Below are 15958 nucleotides of genomic sequence, written 5' to 3' on the forward strand. Positions count from 1 at the left end.
CCATTCTTGTTTATTTCAAACAAAATCTAATAGACAAGGAATAAAATAATTTCCCACACCGGGTATCGAACCCGGGCCGCGGTGGTGAGAGCGCCGAATCCTAACCACTAGACCATATGGGAAAACTTGAGAAACCCCTAAATTTAGACGCTAATATTGGTGTTCGTGTTTATCATGGAACACGATTCATTATCAGTACATTTTATTGAAATAAACATTCCATAATAGGTTACGATCAACGAGAGAGAGACACCGCCCTCGATAGCTCAGTTGGTAGAACGGAGGACTGTAGAGTTTAATAATTGGTATCCTTAGGTCACTGGTTCAAATCCGGCTCGAGGGAAAGTTTTTTATTCAATTTTTTCTTTATTTTTCATTGATAATGAATTTTAAAACGATTTTACAGTCTCGAGATAATTTACCCATTCTTGATTATTTCAAATAAAATATTATAGGCCTAGACAAGTAATAAAATAATTTCCCACACCGGGAATCGAACCCGGGCCGCGGCGGTGAAAACGCCGAATCCTAACCACTAGACCATATGGGAAAACTTGAGAAACCCCTAAATTTAGGCGCTAATATTGGTGTTCGGGTTTTTCATGGAACACGATTCATTATCAGTACATTTTATTGAAATAAACATTCAATAATAGGTTACGATCAACGAAAAAGAGACACCGCCCTCGATAGCTCAGTTGGTAGAGCGGAGGACTGTAGAATTTAATAATTGGTATCCTTAGGTCGCTGGTTCAAATCCGGCTCGAGGGAACATTTTTATTCAATTTTTTCTTTATTTTTCATTGATAATGAATTTTAAAATGATTTTACAGTCTTGAGATAATTTACCCATTCTTGATTATTTCAAATAAAATATTATAGGACTAGACAAGAAATAAAATAATTTTTCACACCGGGAATCGAACCCGGGCCGCGGTTGTGAAAACGCCGAATCCTAACCACTAGACCATATGGGAAAACTTGAGAAACCCCTAAATTTAGGCGCTAATATTGGTGTTCGGGTTTATCATGGAACACGATTCATTATCAGTACATTTTATTGAAATAAACATTCCATAATAGGTTACGATCAACGAGAGAGAGACACCGCCCTCGATAGCTCAGTTGGTAGAGCGGAGGACTGTAGAGTTAAAAAATTGGTATCCTTAGGTCGCTGGTTCAAATCCGGCTCGAGGGAACATTTTTTATTCAATTTTTTCTTTATTTTTCATTGATAATGAATTTTAAAACGATTTTACAGTCTTGAGATAATTTACCCATTCTTGATTATTTCAAATAAAATATTATAGGACTAGACAAGGAATAAAATAATTTCCCACACCGGGAATCGAACCCGGGCCGCGGCGGTGAGAGCGCCGAATCCTAACCACTAGACCATATGGGAAAACTTGAAAAACCCCTAAATTTAGGCGCTAATATTGGTGTTCGGGTTTATCATGGAACACGATTCATTATCAGTACATTTTATTGAAATAAACATTCCATAATAGTTTACGATCAAAGAGAGAGAGACACCGCCCTCGATAGCTCAGTTGGTAGAGCGGTGGACTGTAGAGTTAAAAAATTGGTATCCTTAGGTCGCTGGTTCAAATCCGGCTCGAGGGAACATTTTTATTCAATTTTTTTTTTTATTTTTCATTGACAATGAATTTAAAAACGATTTTACAGTCTTGAGATAATTTACCCACTCTTGTTTATTTCAAACAAAATCTAATAGACAAGGAATAAAATAATTTCCCACACCAGGAATCGAACCCGGGCCGCGGCGGTGAGAGCGCCGAATCCTAACCACTAGACCATATGGGAAAACTTGAGAAACCCCTAAATTTAGGCGCTTATATTGGTGTTCGTGTTTATCATGGAACACGACAGTCGGGCAGCAAAGTGGTTGACCTCGCGAATTATTACCAAATCAAAATTTGAATTGCCGCCATCTTGGAATCGCGATAAAGCAAGTAGTGCGGAATTACAAAATGCAGCAAAAAAAAATGTCAATAACATTTAAATAGCATATTCATACAATTAAATTTATATTAATAAAATTCAACTAAGGATTTTACGAAAGATAGGCTACTTAAGAAATACTGCCGAGATCGGTTCCCCCACACGGCGTAGGGTACCGCAGTGCTAAGGGGCCTAGGTAGGAAAAAATCTGATTTTACCTGTTAAACATGCTTGAACCAAGGCCATTTTAATATATATTATCCAGATTATATATCAAAACAAACTGATAAAAGGATTTGTTGATTTGCTTCTGATGAGAAAAGTGCCGGATTCATTTCGCTGACGGCGAATGAATACACGAATTTTCGCCATTTTCTAGCACTAGCCTTGGGTACCCAGACAGCTGATAACGATTATATTCGATTGTCCAGACGTCTCTGCTACTGGTGCTCAATACTACAGTATGTATTACTATGGACCTATAGGTCCATGGTATTACTGTACATATAGTACTGTATGTTTAGTTTTTGCTTTCTTTATGGCAAAATAAATATTTAATTTTTATTATTGCTTATTTTGCTTTAACTTTATCCAAGAAGAAGTAAATATTATTATATATATGCATATTACAGTCAAGTTGCAACTGCCACGAATCCACTCCACTTTGGTTACTAACTAAATAATTAATAGTATAACATCATAACTAACAAACAAATTAACAAGTTAATAAATTAACCACCATTAAATAATTTTATTTACAAAAAAATATTTTACATACAGTATAACATGTAATATCTTATTTACATCGAAGTAAAATATGCCTATCAAACTATCTTGCTCAGGCTAAAATATCAAGTTATATATGTCAATATTTGAGTTAAATCATCGCGATAATAACATTTTTATTTTTTTTTTTTATTTTTAAAGACGTCTGTTACGTACATCAATTTACAAATATCAAAATAGGATTGTTTTTGCAGCACAAGATGAATCACAAGTCTGATAGTTTATTCTTAGAAACCTGAAAGAAAAAAAAACACCAATAATGAGCTATTCATAGTTAAATAATTTTAATGTCAACTTTAGTCATCCTAAATTTTGTCGCCATGATCACTACTATACACAATACTGTATATATAAATATCATATGTACGACCATCCAAATTACCTCATCCTACCACAGTCCTTCCTAGCCTAGGCTACATTATTGTCATATATTTACAAACCTCCAACAGCCACAACGTATTTTCTTTTCTTTGGCAAAGAATTTCCCGTAATATAGTCCTAAATTAATTAAATAAAAAGGTCTAGGCCTAGGCCTTTCTTTAAATATCCGACGATATATATCCATAATGATAATCCAGTGGATATAGATTCAACATTTTAAACATAATAATAATATGGCTTCACATTGATTATAATAAGTCGGCGATATGCCACTAAAAACTAGCCTGCGGCCCTCTCTATCCGCCTACAAATAGCACTGGGTTTCCGTCAAATGGGCTAGGCCTAGATAATACTACAAGTTGGGTACATTTTTTTACAACCAAATAATCTACAATTATATTGCAATATTTACTAAACTAGCACCAAATCCAAAATAAAAAAGCTACTAATAACATATTTTGGTATATTAACTGGTTTAAAAACGGATTGCACATAGTGATTTTGAAGGATTGAAATTACTCAACCACACGGCCTGTACTAAACATACGAATCCAAGATGGAGTCTGCTTAGAATATATCCCCAGCTTTGAACGGATATTGAATCCGTCCCATAAGCTGAACCAAGCTTAAACTTTCAGAAAAGATAGATTAATAACCTAATAACCAACCACTAAGTTTTTATAAAGGTTCCGTGCTGATGAGAAAAGTGCCGGATTCCCTACGAAACCAAACAAATAAATCATGTAGCCTACCTCAACGAACACCTCCATCTGCACTTTTTTCTTCAATAAGCTCTGTCGTCCTTTCCTGGGCTATTTATACCAAAATTTTGTGGCGGGAATAATCTTCCATATTAGGAGTAACAATTTCCAAATATAGAAAGATATAATTTAACCCGGATGGTGGAAATTGCAGCAGATTTGTAAGGGTATTCCCATGCAAAATGCTTGCCGCGAAGTGAAAAGCGAACCGGAAGTCACTATAACTTGGCGATGCTCAGTGACCTGCGCAGTTAAAAAACAGCGTTTTAACGGTTAAATGAGCACTTTGCTGCTCGACTGACGATTCATTATCAGTACATTTTATTGAAATAAACATTCCATAATAGGTTACAATCAACGAGAGAGAGACACCGCCCTCGATAGCTCAGTTGGTAGAACGGAGGACTGTAGAGTTTAATAATTGGTATCCTTAGGTCACTGGTTCAAATCCGGCTCGAGGGAAAGTTTTTTATTCAATTTTTTCTTTATTTTTCATTGATAATGAATTTTAAAACGATTTTACAGTCTCGAGATAATTTACCCATTCTTGATTATTTCAAATAAAATATTATAGGCCTAGACAAGTAATAAAATAATTTCCCACACCGGGAATCGAACCCGGGCCGCGGTGGTGAAAACGCCGAATCCTAACCACTGGACCATATGGGAAAACTTGAGAAACCCCTAAATTTAAGCGCTAATATTGGTGTTCGTGTTTTTCATGGAACACAATTCATTATCAGTACATTTTATTGAAATAAACATTCCATAATAGGTTACGATCAACGAGAGAGAGAGACACCGCCCTCGATAGCTCAGTTGGTAGAGCGGAGGACTGTAGAGTTAAACAATGGTATCCTTAGGTCGCTGGTTGAAATCCGGCTCGAGGGAACATTTTTATTCAATTTTTTTTTTTTATTTTTCATTGACAATGAATTTTAAAACTATTTTACAGTCTTGAGATAATTTACCCATTCTTGATTATTTCAAATAAAATATTATAGGCCTAGACAAGTAATAAAATAATTTACCACACCGGGAATCGAACCCGGGCCGCGGCGGTGAAAACGCCGAATCCTAACCACTAGACCATATGGGAAAACTTGAGAAACCCCTAAATTTAGGCGCTAATATTGGTGTTCGGGTTTTTCATGGATCACAATTCATTATCAGTACATTTTATTGAAATAAACATTCCATAATAGATTACGATCAACGAGAGAGAGACACCGCCCTCGATAGCTCAGTTGGTAGAGCGGAGGACTGTAGAGTTAAAAAATTGGTATCCTTAGGTCGCTGATTCAAATCCGGCTCAAGGGAACATTTTTTATTCAATTTTTTCTTTATTTTTCATTGATATTAATAATGAATTTTAAAACGATTTTACAGTCTTGAGATAATTTATCCATTCTTGTTTATTTCAAACAAAATCTAATAGACAAGGAATAAAATAATTTCCCACACCGGGAATCGAAACCGGGCCGCGGCGGTGAGAGCGCCGAATCCTAACCACTAGACCATGGGAAAACTTGAGAAACCCCTAAATTTAGACGCTAATATTGGTGTTCGTGTTTATCATGGAACACGATTCATTATCAGTACATTTTATTGAAATAAACATTCCATAATAGGTTACGATCAACGAGAGAGAGACACCGCCCTCGATAGCTCAGTTGGTAGAACGGAGGACTGTAGAGTTTAATAATTGGTATCCTTAGGTCACTGGTTCAAATCCGGCTCGAGGGAAAGTTTTTTATTCAATTTTTTCTTTATTTTTCATTGATAATGAATTTTAAAACGATTTTACAGTCTCGAGATAATTTACCCATTCTTGATTATTTCAAATAAAATATTATAGGCCTAGACAAGTAATAAAATAATTTCCCACACCGGGAATCGAACCCGGGCCGCGGCGGTGAAAACGCCGAATTCTAACCACTAGACCATATGGGAAAACTTGAGAAACCCCTAAATTTAGGCGCTAATATTGGTGTTCGGGTTTTTCATGGAACACGATTCATTATCAGTACATTTTATTGAAATAAACATTCAATAATAGGTTACGATCAACGAAAAAGAGACACCGCCCTCGATAGCTCAGTTGGTAGAGCGGAGGACTGTAGAGTTTAATAATTGGTATCCTTAGGTCGCTGGTTCAAATCCGGCTCGAGGGAACATTTTTATTCAATTTTTTCTTTATTTTTCATTGATAATGAATTTTAAAACGATTTTACAGTCTTGAGATAATTTACCCATTCTTGATTATTTCAAATAAAATATTATAGGACTAGACAAGAAATAAAATAATTTTCCACACCGGGAATCGAACCCGGGCCGCGGTGGTGAAAACGCCGAATCCTAACCACTAGACCATATGGGAAAACTTGAGAAACCCCTAAATTTAGGCGCTAATATTGGTGTTCGGGTTTATCATGGAACACGATTCATTATCAGTACATTTTATTGAAATAAACATTCCATAATAGGTTACGATCAACGAGAGAGAGACACCGCCCTCGATAGCTCAGTTGGTAGAGCGGAGGACTGTAGAGTTAAAAAATTGGTATCCTTAGGTCGCTGGTTCAAATCCGGCTCGAGGGAACATTTTTTATTCAATTTTTTCTTTATTTTTCATTGATATTAATAATGAATTTTAAAACGATTTTACAGTCTTGAGATAATTTACCAATTCTTGTTTATTTCAAACAAAATCTAATAGACAAGGAATAAAATAATTTCCCACACCGGGAATCGAACCCGGGCCGCGGCGGTGAGAGCGCCGAATCCTAACCACTAGACCATATGGGAAAACTTGAGAAACCCCTAAATTTAAGCGCTAATATTGGTGTTCGTGTATTTCATGGAACACAATTCATTATCAGTACATTTTATTGAAATAAACATTCCATAATAGTTTACGATCAAAGAGAGAGAGACACCGCCCTCGATAGCTCAGTTGGTAGAGCGGAGGACTGTAGAGTTAAAAAATTGGTATCCTTAGGTCGCTGGTTCAAATCCGGCTCGAGGGAACATTTTTTTATTCAATTTTTTCTTTTTTTTTCATTGATAATGAATTTTGAAACGATTTTACAGTCTTGAGATAATTTACCCATTCTTGTTTATTTCAAATAAAATATTATAGGCCTAGACAAGAAATAAAATAATTTCCCACACCGGGAACCGAACCCGGGCCGCGGCGGTGAAAACGCCGAATCCTAACCACTAGACCATATGGGAAAACTTGAGAAACTCCTAAATCTAGGCGCTAATATTGGTGTTCGGGTTTTTCATGGAACACGATTCATTATCAGTACATTTTATTGAAATAAACATTCCATAATAGGTTACGATCAACGAGAGAGAGATACCGCCCTCGATAGCTCAGTTGGTAGAGCGGAGGACTGTAGAGTTTAATAATTGGTATCCTTAGGTCGCTGGTTCAAATCCGGCTCGAGGGAACATTTTTATTCAATTTTTTCTTTCTTTTTCATTGATAATGAATTTTAAAACGATTCTACAGTCTTGAGATAATTTACCCATTCTTGATTATTTCAAATAAAATATTATAGGCCTAGACAAGAAATAAAATAATTTTCCACACCGGGAATCGAACCCGGGCCGCGGCGGTGAGAGCGCCGAATCCTAACCACTAGACCATATGGGAAAACTTGAGAAACCCCTAAATTTAAGCGCTAATATTGGTGTTCGTGTTTTTCATGGAACACGATTCATTATCAGTACATTTTATTGAAATAAACATTCCATAATAGGTTACGATCAACGAGAGAGAGACACCGCCCTCGATAGCTCAGTTGGTAGAGCGGAGGACTGTAGAGTTAAAAAATTGGTATCCTTAGGTCGCTGGTTCAAATCCGGCTCTAGGGAACATTTTTTATTCAATTTTTTCTTTATTTTTCATTGATAATGAATTTTAAAACGATTTTACAGTCTTGAGATAATTTACCCATTCTTGTTTATTTCAAACAAAATCTAATAGACAAGGAATAAAATAATTTCCCACACCGGGAATCGAACCCGGGCCGCGGCGGTGAAAACGTCGAATCCTAACCACTAGACCATATGGGAAAACTTGAGAAACCCCTAAATTTAGGCGCTAATATTGGTGTTCGTGTTTATCATGGAACACGATTCATTATCAGTACATTTTATTGAAATAAACATTCCATAATAGGTTACGATCAACGAGAGAGAGACACCGCCCTCGATAGCTCAGTTGGTAGAACGGAGGACTGTAGAGTGTAATAATTGGTATCCTTAGGTCGCTGGTTCAAATCCGGCTCGAGGGAACATTTTTATTCAATTTTTTCTTTATTTTTCATTGATAATAAATTTTAAAACGATTTTACAGTCTTGAGATAATTTACCCATTCTTGATTATTTCAAATAAAATATTATAGGCCTAGACAAGAAATAAAATAATTTCCAATGCCAATATGTGCTCATCTTACATCTCCCTGATGTGCTTAGGTATTCAACATGTTTACCAATAATGTGCTTTTTTTCAATACCGTATACGTAATATGACATACAGTATATCTCGTTTTTTTTTAAATACTTATTTTGTGGAATCGTTTTGCTTATTATAGCATATTTATTTTCAATTTAAATAGATTAAAAAACTTTATGTAACCCACATTGTTGCTGTACGTGGTTTCGTAGTGTAGTGGTTATCACGTCTGCTTTACACGCAGGAGGTCCCCGGTTCGATCCCGGGCGGAACCTGTTTTTTTATTAATTTTGTTATTAAATGTGCTTAGGTATTCAACATGTTTACCAATAATGTGCTTAGGTATTCAACATGTTTTCCTATAATGTGCTTAGGTATTCAACATGTTTACCAATAATGTGCTTAGGTATTCAACATGTTTACCTATAATGTGCTTAGGTATTCAACATGTTTACCAATAATGTGCTTATGTATTCAACATGTTTACCAATAATGTGCTTAGGTATTCAACATGTTTACCTATAATGTGCGTATGTATTCAACATGTTTACCTGTAATGTGCTTATGTATTCAATATGTTTACCAATAATGTGCTTAGGTATTCAACATGTTTACCAATAATGTGCTTAGGTTTTTAACATGTTTACCAATAATGTGCTTAGGTATTCGACATGTTTACCTATAATGTGCTTATGTATTCAACATGTTTACCAATAATGTGCTTAGGTATTCAACATGTTTACCAATAATGTGCTTAGGTATTCGACATGTTTACCAATAATGTGCTTAGGTTTTTAACATGTTTACCAATAATGTGCTTAGGTATTCGACATGTTTACCTATAATGTGCTTATGTATTCAACATGTTTACCAATAATGTGCTTAGGTATTCAACATTTTTACCAATAATGTGCTTATGTTTACCAATAATGTGCTTAGGTATTCAACATGTTTACCAATAATGTGCTTAGGTATTCGACATGTTTACCTATAATGTGCTTATGTATTCAACATGTTTACCAGTAATGTGCTTAGGTATTCGACATGTTTACCAATAATGTGCTTAGGTATTCGACATGTTTACCAATAATGTGCTTAGGTTTTTAACATGTTTACCAATAATGTGCTTAGGTATTCAACATGTTTACCAATAATGTGCTTAGGTTTTCAACATGTTTACCAATAATGTGCTTAGGTATTCAACATGTTTACCAATAATGTGCTTAGGTTTTTAACATGTTTACCAATAATGTGCTTAGGATTTTAACATGTTTACCAATAATGTGCTTAGGTTTTTAACATGTTTACCAATAATGTCCTTAGGTATTAAACATGTGTACCAACAATTTGCTTAGGTGTTCAACATGTTTACCAATTTATGGTTAAGCAGACTTGTTTCTTAATTTTATTATTTTCTTCGGCTCATCATAAATTTTTTCTATCAATCAATTCAGTAAAACCAGGAATCACCTCTGAGAGGTTATGCTGCAAAGATAACTTATAAACATTATTTAATACTTATGTATAATTGTTTATTTAATAATTTTTTTTAGCTATATTCCGTACATAATTATTCCATCCTTAAGCGTTGTACATTTTTAATGTTTAACTAATAACTCAATAGTTCACTATGTCTGTCGGTCTGTCTGTCGGTCCGGTATCACTATGCGTTTTATCGCTTTTCTGTACTTTTTGAACTGTTTTGATGTACTTTTTGAAAGTTCATTTTTTTCTGAGAGCACGCGACTTATGGCTGTTGGCCTTGTTTCTACTAATTCTACAAATTTCATACTGTACTGTTTTGGTTTGTATGACAATAAAAGATCTGTATCTGTACAATGGAAATAAGTTTGACAATTGGTTACTTTTTGTGCTACCCTGAATCCATTGAAATCGAATAAAGAAATGAAATGAAAAATAAGCCTTAACGTTCCTTTTAAAAACCATATTAATTTTGTCTTTTTCAGGCATTGTCTTATCTAAACGAGGCGCAAGAATTGATCAAGACACTTGACACGGGAGTGAAACCCCTGAGTGATGACGTCAACGAGAACATCACGGTAGATAGGTATGCACGTGCGCACGTGGAAAGCACAACGGGACAGGTAAATTTAATGTAAACTAAACTATTATCACCTTATAAAAATAACGAACGTTTTTTAGTAGGCCTACAATGGTATAAATATTTTCATTAGGTGAAAGATGAAAATGTTATATTTGAGGTGAAGCCGATAGGAAATACAACAAATTCTTGTACTGAATGAAATTATTTGTGCTATTGTACAATTATGAAACATTCAATATTTTATAATTTAAAACTCCAATCAAATGAAAGTATACATTATACTTGGATACTATGATTAACGACCCGAATCTTTACGATTTCTAATAGGTATTATAAGTATTTTAATTTATAGGGCTTTTATCTAATTTTTATTTCATTTCGGTTTAAATGTTATTGACTGTAGCAGTTTTATATGTTTTATTTTGTTTGGTTTGTTGTTTCACTTTATTATACCGAAAAAAGGTCATCATGACGTACTAGCTAACTTTTAATTCAGGCTATTTCATTTTTTAACCCTTAAGCTTTGTTCCCACTAGAACGTAACGCAAGGACGTAAACGCAACACAAGCGTTTTAACCAATGACAAGCGAAGTTATAGACAGTTAGCAATCACAAGCGAATAAGCCATCGCTTGTGATTGGTAAAATTCACTTGCGTTGCGTTACGTCCTTGTGTTGCGTCGCTAGTGGGAACCACTCTTTAAGCTTTGTTCCCACTAGGACGTAACGCAAAGACGTAAAGGCATCCTGTAATTGGCGATTTTTTGCTGTTGGATTTGGTTGAAATAAAACAAATAAATAAATAAAAGATAAATAAACGCAACGTAAGCGAGTATCGCCATATCGCTTGTGATTGGTCAACTCACTTTTACGTCCTTGCGTTACGTCTCTAGTGGGAACCAAAGCATTAACAAATTAAATGGACAGTGGTAATTATACGCAAAGATATTCCTTTTCTGTAGGCAATATTTCAGATGAGGCGTTACAATGATTCTAAGCCACATTTTCTGACGGCACTTCGCATTCTTGGCAATCACCAACATCATGCCAAAATTCTGACATGGTTTAAGGTTGTGCGGGAAGGGATCAAGCAGTTTGCACACAAGAAATGCCCAAATTGTTTCATTGGCAAAGCTTCGTAAGTTATATTTCGTATGTAGTTTATTGCCTGTGGTCATAATCAGGCCAATACGGTTAGCGGAAAACATTAAACGGAAATCAAAATATAGAATCTATTAAATTTCTTATGACCATTCACACATAAACGCGGAGCGGGCGGGCGGTTAGGCGGATACCCGCAACAACCCGCTCAAGATAGATACAGATTCTGGGACAAGCACGCGGTTCTCCGCTTATCTGTACCGCTTGTCTGGGGCCAATTTACACAGACGAGCAGTAACGGTAAAAAATATAAAATCTAGGCTACTTCTTACACAAACGTGAAGGACCGGACAGGCGGTTTCCGCTTAGGATAGATAGGCTACAAATTCTATGTGAAACAAGATACGCGCTTTTCCAATTACCGTTGGTCTGTCTAAATGGGCCTTAAGATATAATAATTTTCCTTATGATTTAAAATCCATCTGTTAATGGTGTTTGATTGCGTTGCTATTGACATTTTCAGAAGTGAAATGAGCAACATCTATGTAGAACAAGCCAGATGTTTGTCCTACCTGTGGCAGATTTACTCAAAGGGGAACGACAAATTGCGAGCTTTGTCGTCTGCCTTGCAGCAACTTAACCGCGCAGAATCATCAGATGACGACTTACACGAGGTACCGTAAACTATTTTGTTGTTTAGTTGCAGCTCTCTCTGCGTTATCAAACAAAAACAATGTGATGTGGCCAAATATGCTAGTGATATGACGTCATCGTGTCCATATATGGGCACATCACAATTTTATGTTCCAAGTTTGACAGTGTACAGTTTTAGCTCAGTCAATTATCAAGTATTATTCCCTTACCCGCCACCCAGCAAAAAAAAAAACATAAAATAAATATTAAATATAGATGAAATAAGACATTTTGAATTAAAGCAAAAAAGTTTTTTACTTACATCACTTATTATTTACAAATTTATCTATAATTATTTAGCAATTTGGAATTATTACAGTAGGCCTGTTCGCGATCATAATAATGAAAAGTTTTTAGATACATACTGTGAATCGATTGGTGGCGCTGTTGTAATGCATTCATTGTACTTCCCTGATGCAATACCGATGCAATTTTAAGATTTTCATATTATTAATATAATTAAAAATTAAAGAAAGGTATAACATGACAGGACGAGGTGGCCGAGTGGTTGTGGCGATGGATTGCTATTCCATTGTGCTTTGCACGCGTGGGTTCGAATCCCATCCTCGTCGATATTTTTAAATAATTAACCGGCCTACACATTTTAGGCCTTACAAGATTTTAGGTATAACCTTTGCTATAGGGATATATGTCTTTTTTCAAATCTTCAAATATATTATATTTTGTAACAGGGGGTTTCTAAATTTATAAACTGCTGCTTCTTTCCATCCCCTTTTCTCTTTGTATTAGGTATGGTATTATGCTTATTTATATATGTTCTTTGAGAATGGAAATAATAGAATAAATTGAACTGAATACAAAAGACAAAATAGATGTAGGAACGTAGACGTGTTTACCTTATGTAATCAAATTAATGCTTATTGTTCAGGAGTCGTTTATTCAAGGTGGGGTGGTTGATAGTAACATTATGCAGAACAAGGCCATATACATGGCTGCAGTTGCATGCGCAAATTTGAGTTAGTGTTTACCGACCGACCAACCGACATAGTGAGCTGTAGAGTCGCGTTTCGACGCGACTAACAATACAGTAGGTACTATGTATATAATGTATGTAAATATAGTATGTGTAGGTCTATGTGGCGAAGCAATTTATTCCAAACGATTTTCCGTGGGAGTGTGATTTAAAGTGGGGAATTTATTCGAATGATTACGATACGTTAACTCGTAACTTCTAAATGAATTTAATTGGACGCGATAGTAGTGTGACGTCACATGGTCTCATGACGTAAAGTAGCTTTTTCCTGACTGTGATGCAATGGCAGTGCAATTCTGTATTATTTTTAAATTTTAGTCAAAAGAAAAATGAAATATGACAGGACGAGGTGGCCGAGTGGTTATGGCGATGGATTGCTATTCCATTGTGCTCTGCACGCGTGGGTTCGAATCCCATCCTCGTCGAACTTCTTTTTTTTAAATTCAACTCATTGTATGCATTTAAAACCTGTTTATGTAAGTAATGTATGTATATGGAATCTATCCACTTAAAATAAAAAAGAGGAAAAGATTATTTTAATTCGTTATGTCCGGTATCAATTTTATTCGATTCTGATCAATTCAATCCCTTAGCTTTTGAAATATTGTTCGACGCATGAAACTTTAAACGTTGGATAGGACGGCTTAATTTCTTTAAAAACGAAAAGTATTACTTTGTTTGGTTTTGGCCTGTACACTGGCGATCCCCAATGTGGTTCAGGGGCCTCAATAACGAATTTGTTTGTTTTTTTCTGAAAATACAAATGAGAAGGCAAATATTATCGTTCTAGTAAAATGTGAGCTAAGCAAATGAATTAGAAAGACATTAATTATGCAAATATAAAAAGTAAATAAGCAAATCTGTTTAAAAAACCCATTATGAAGGTTTAATGGAAAAAATTCCATTTGGGTTACAATCCAATCCTCGTCCCTATAACCCATTTCACCTAAATGTCGATAATAATTGCTTTGATTGTTTAATTGACTTATTATTATTTTGTTTCATAGTTGATTACTGCATATCGGAGCATAATGGAGTGTTGCCAATCATATCAATGGCCTAGACTCGGTGCTACGTACGAAAGAATGGCTATAAAAAGGTAATTAACTAAGTATGATGATACGTTGCTATGCCTATTCACATTATTTGCAGTGTTCGCGAAATAATCAGCCGAATCGGTCGAGTGGGCTAAAAAAACAAACCATGTCTAGCATTTGAAGTTGAGGTGGTGGGAGGTGGGGGGGGGGGGGGGGGGCGAGAAGTAGTTTAAGACGGAAAGTGCGGTTTATCAGGCATCAGAAAATAAAATTAACATATTTTACGAACATCTATTTTTTCTAATATAAATTGCTACCGCTATTTATATGGCGGAAACCAAACACAAATGAACCGTTATGGGAGACGGAAGTTGTTATATGGGGTAACATCTACCAAGGCAATCTAACAACAGGGTGGTGAGCTCCGAAGATCAAAGGGTTTTAATGCGACACGATCAGTTCAGGCACCGCGCGCCGCGAAGAATATGGACATTATAGTATTTGTCGGGAGTCCGAGAGTTCCTTCTTGAGAAGGCGAGCTCAGTGTCCTGTTGTTAGATTGCCTTGCATCTACTCAACTGCGCTTCTGTACTACTACATCAATGAGCCTGTTTAGAAAGCGCATATAGCGCAAAAGGACGTACCGTAATTTTTGTCAGCTGCATTATCATTACTCGCTCGGGAAGAATATTCCTGAACTTGGTTGACAGTGGAAAAAGACTTTAGAGACACATTTACAAAACACTAAATCTCTCCATTGCCGTTTGATATTTAGGTGCGTTGAAAGTCCGAGCAATTTTGGTCCAGATGACGTCGTCACAGTTGGCTACCTTTACTGCACAAGCTCAGTGGTGCGGCTTGGAAACGCTAGAATACAAGGTTCTATAGATGCAGGTATATATTCAGTCTTTATAGTGTTCAACTGTACAACAAAATGTATTACGGTTGGTGAGTACCCTGCCAAAATACGCAAATTGAGGGCGCTAGGCTTTGCCAAAATACACAAATCATGCCAAAATACGCAAATTAGCCTTGCCAAAATACGCAAATTATGCCAAAATACGCAAATCAGCCTTGCCAAAATACGCAAATTATGCCAAAATACACAAATTGAGGGCGCGATGCTTTGCCAAAATACGTAAATCATTCCAAAATACGCAAATTTGTATATTTTGGCATTATTTGCGTATTTTGGCAAAGCAGATTTGCGTATTTGGCATGATTTGTGTATTTTGGCAAAGCAGATTTGCCTATTTTAGCAAAGCATAGCGCCCTCAATTTGTGTATTTTGGCAAATTTTTTGCGTATTTTGGCATGATGCTCACCAACCCCACTCATAAAATGTGATTCAATAAGAAAAAAAAAACAAAGAGTGGTCATTATTGTAATGCACCCGTGTAAGCGCAGATGTTCAAAACAGAACGATATGTTTTGTACGAAATGCAGTAAATGTAGAGACGAAGTGGCTGAGTTGATGGACTACTCTGTACAAGTGGTTTCGAATACCATCCTCGTCGCCATTTTTTTTTATGAACTGCTCTGAATATGAACACGAATACACCCAGGTACATTTCGTATAATTGTTGGAATGGTACTGTGCTGATGTGATAAATGTATAGACGAGGTGGCCGAGTGGTTAAGGCGATGGACTGCTAATCCATTGTGCTCTGCACGCGTGGGTTCGAATCCCATCCTCGTCGCCATTGTT

General features: G+C 35.9%; 1 protein-coding gene and 30 non-coding genes across 31 annotated transcripts in view; 19 read left to right on the forward strand and 12 right to left on the reverse strand.

Moving 5' to 3' along the window:
* LOC140060322 (adenylate cyclase type 10-like) overlaps positions 1-15958 on the forward strand; it is a 120291-nt gene that overhangs the window by 78271 nt on the left and 26062 nt on the right. The window contains exons 24-28 of the mRNA XM_072106474.1: positions 10329-10466; positions 11388-11563; positions 12050-12200; positions 14221-14312; positions 15026-15144. Of these exons, the coding sequence (XP_071962575.1) occupies positions 10329-10466; positions 11388-11563; positions 12050-12200; positions 14221-14312; positions 15026-15144 (676 nt within the window). The remainder of the gene's footprint in view (positions 1-10328; positions 10467-11387; positions 11564-12049; positions 12201-14220; positions 14313-15025; positions 15145-15958) is intronic.
* Positions 51-122, reverse strand: Trnae-cuc (transfer RNA glutamic acid (anticodon CUC)). Its single transcript has one exon. It is a non-coding gene; the product is annotated as a tRNA-Glu (tRNA).
* Positions 256-343, forward strand: Trnay-gua (transfer RNA tyrosine (anticodon GUA)). Its single transcript is given in 2 exon segments — positions 256-292; positions 308-343. It is a non-coding gene; the product is annotated as a tRNA-Tyr (tRNA).
* On the reverse strand, positions 479-550 carry Trnae-uuc (transfer RNA glutamic acid (anticodon UUC)). The gene has a single exon. It is a non-coding gene; the product is annotated as a tRNA-Glu (tRNA).
* On the forward strand, positions 684-771 carry Trnay-gua (transfer RNA tyrosine (anticodon GUA)). The gene is given in 2 exon segments: positions 684-720; positions 736-771. It is a non-coding gene; the product is annotated as a tRNA-Tyr (tRNA).
* On the forward strand, positions 1111-1198 carry Trnay-gua (transfer RNA tyrosine (anticodon GUA)). Its single transcript is given in 2 exon segments — positions 1111-1147; positions 1163-1198. It is a non-coding gene; the product is annotated as a tRNA-Tyr (tRNA).
* Positions 1334-1405, reverse strand: Trnae-cuc (transfer RNA glutamic acid (anticodon CUC)). Its single transcript has one exon. It is a non-coding gene; the product is annotated as a tRNA-Glu (tRNA).
* Trnay-gua (transfer RNA tyrosine (anticodon GUA)) lies at positions 1539-1626 on the forward strand. The gene is given in 2 exon segments: positions 1539-1575; positions 1591-1626. It is a non-coding gene; the product is annotated as a tRNA-Tyr (tRNA).
* On the reverse strand, positions 1756-1827 carry Trnae-cuc (transfer RNA glutamic acid (anticodon CUC)). The gene has a single exon. It is a non-coding gene; the product is annotated as a tRNA-Glu (tRNA).
* Trnay-gua (transfer RNA tyrosine (anticodon GUA)) lies at positions 4268-4355 on the forward strand. Its single transcript is given in 2 exon segments — positions 4268-4304; positions 4320-4355. It is a non-coding gene; the product is annotated as a tRNA-Tyr (tRNA).
* Positions 4491-4562, reverse strand: Trnae-uuc (transfer RNA glutamic acid (anticodon UUC)). Its single transcript has one exon. It is a non-coding gene; the product is annotated as a tRNA-Glu (tRNA).
* On the forward strand, positions 4698-4784 carry Trnay-gua (transfer RNA tyrosine (anticodon GUA)). The gene is given in 2 exon segments: positions 4698-4734; positions 4749-4784. It is a non-coding gene; the product is annotated as a tRNA-Tyr (tRNA).
* Positions 4921-4992, reverse strand: Trnae-uuc (transfer RNA glutamic acid (anticodon UUC)). The gene has a single exon. It is a non-coding gene; the product is annotated as a tRNA-Glu (tRNA).
* Positions 5126-5213, forward strand: Trnay-gua (transfer RNA tyrosine (anticodon GUA)). The gene is given in 2 exon segments: positions 5126-5162; positions 5178-5213. It is a non-coding gene; the product is annotated as a tRNA-Tyr (tRNA).
* Positions 5552-5639, forward strand: Trnay-gua (transfer RNA tyrosine (anticodon GUA)). Its single transcript is given in 2 exon segments — positions 5552-5588; positions 5604-5639. It is a non-coding gene; the product is annotated as a tRNA-Tyr (tRNA).
* Trnae-uuc (transfer RNA glutamic acid (anticodon UUC)) lies at positions 5775-5846 on the reverse strand. Its single transcript has one exon. It is a non-coding gene; the product is annotated as a tRNA-Glu (tRNA).
* Trnay-gua (transfer RNA tyrosine (anticodon GUA)) lies at positions 5980-6067 on the forward strand. Its single transcript is given in 2 exon segments — positions 5980-6016; positions 6032-6067. It is a non-coding gene; the product is annotated as a tRNA-Tyr (tRNA).
* On the reverse strand, positions 6202-6273 carry Trnae-uuc (transfer RNA glutamic acid (anticodon UUC)). The gene has a single exon. It is a non-coding gene; the product is annotated as a tRNA-Glu (tRNA).
* On the forward strand, positions 6407-6494 carry Trnay-gua (transfer RNA tyrosine (anticodon GUA)). Its single transcript is given in 2 exon segments — positions 6407-6443; positions 6459-6494. It is a non-coding gene; the product is annotated as a tRNA-Tyr (tRNA).
* Positions 6630-6701, reverse strand: Trnae-cuc (transfer RNA glutamic acid (anticodon CUC)). The gene has a single exon. It is a non-coding gene; the product is annotated as a tRNA-Glu (tRNA).
* Trnay-gua (transfer RNA tyrosine (anticodon GUA)) lies at positions 6835-6922 on the forward strand. Its single transcript is given in 2 exon segments — positions 6835-6871; positions 6887-6922. It is a non-coding gene; the product is annotated as a tRNA-Tyr (tRNA).
* Positions 7059-7130, reverse strand: Trnae-uuc (transfer RNA glutamic acid (anticodon UUC)). The gene has a single exon. It is a non-coding gene; the product is annotated as a tRNA-Glu (tRNA).
* On the forward strand, positions 7264-7351 carry Trnay-gua (transfer RNA tyrosine (anticodon GUA)). The gene is given in 2 exon segments: positions 7264-7300; positions 7316-7351. It is a non-coding gene; the product is annotated as a tRNA-Tyr (tRNA).
* Trnae-cuc (transfer RNA glutamic acid (anticodon CUC)) lies at positions 7486-7557 on the reverse strand. The gene has a single exon. It is a non-coding gene; the product is annotated as a tRNA-Glu (tRNA).
* Trnay-gua (transfer RNA tyrosine (anticodon GUA)) lies at positions 7691-7778 on the forward strand. Its single transcript is given in 2 exon segments — positions 7691-7727; positions 7743-7778. It is a non-coding gene; the product is annotated as a tRNA-Tyr (tRNA).
* Positions 7908-7979, reverse strand: Trnae-uuc (transfer RNA glutamic acid (anticodon UUC)). The gene has a single exon. It is a non-coding gene; the product is annotated as a tRNA-Glu (tRNA).
* On the forward strand, positions 8113-8200 carry Trnay-gua (transfer RNA tyrosine (anticodon GUA)). The gene is given in 2 exon segments: positions 8113-8149; positions 8165-8200. It is a non-coding gene; the product is annotated as a tRNA-Tyr (tRNA).
* Trnav-uac (transfer RNA valine (anticodon UAC)) lies at positions 8564-8636 on the forward strand. Its single transcript has one exon. It is a non-coding gene; the product is annotated as a tRNA-Val (tRNA).
* Trnas-gcu (transfer RNA serine (anticodon GCU)) lies at positions 12710-12791 on the forward strand. The gene has a single exon. It is a non-coding gene; the product is annotated as a tRNA-Ser (tRNA).
* On the forward strand, positions 13557-13638 carry Trnas-gcu (transfer RNA serine (anticodon GCU)). The gene has a single exon. It is a non-coding gene; the product is annotated as a tRNA-Ser (tRNA).
* Positions 15869-15950, forward strand: Trnas-gcu (transfer RNA serine (anticodon GCU)). Its single transcript has one exon. It is a non-coding gene; the product is annotated as a tRNA-Ser (tRNA).

Source organism: Antedon mediterranea, chromosome 10 (assembly GCF_964355755.1).
Source record: "Antedon mediterranea chromosome 10, ecAntMedi1.1, whole genome shotgun sequence".
Lineage (NCBI taxonomy): Eukaryota > Metazoa > Echinodermata > Crinoidea > Comatulida > Antedonidae > Antedon > Antedon mediterranea.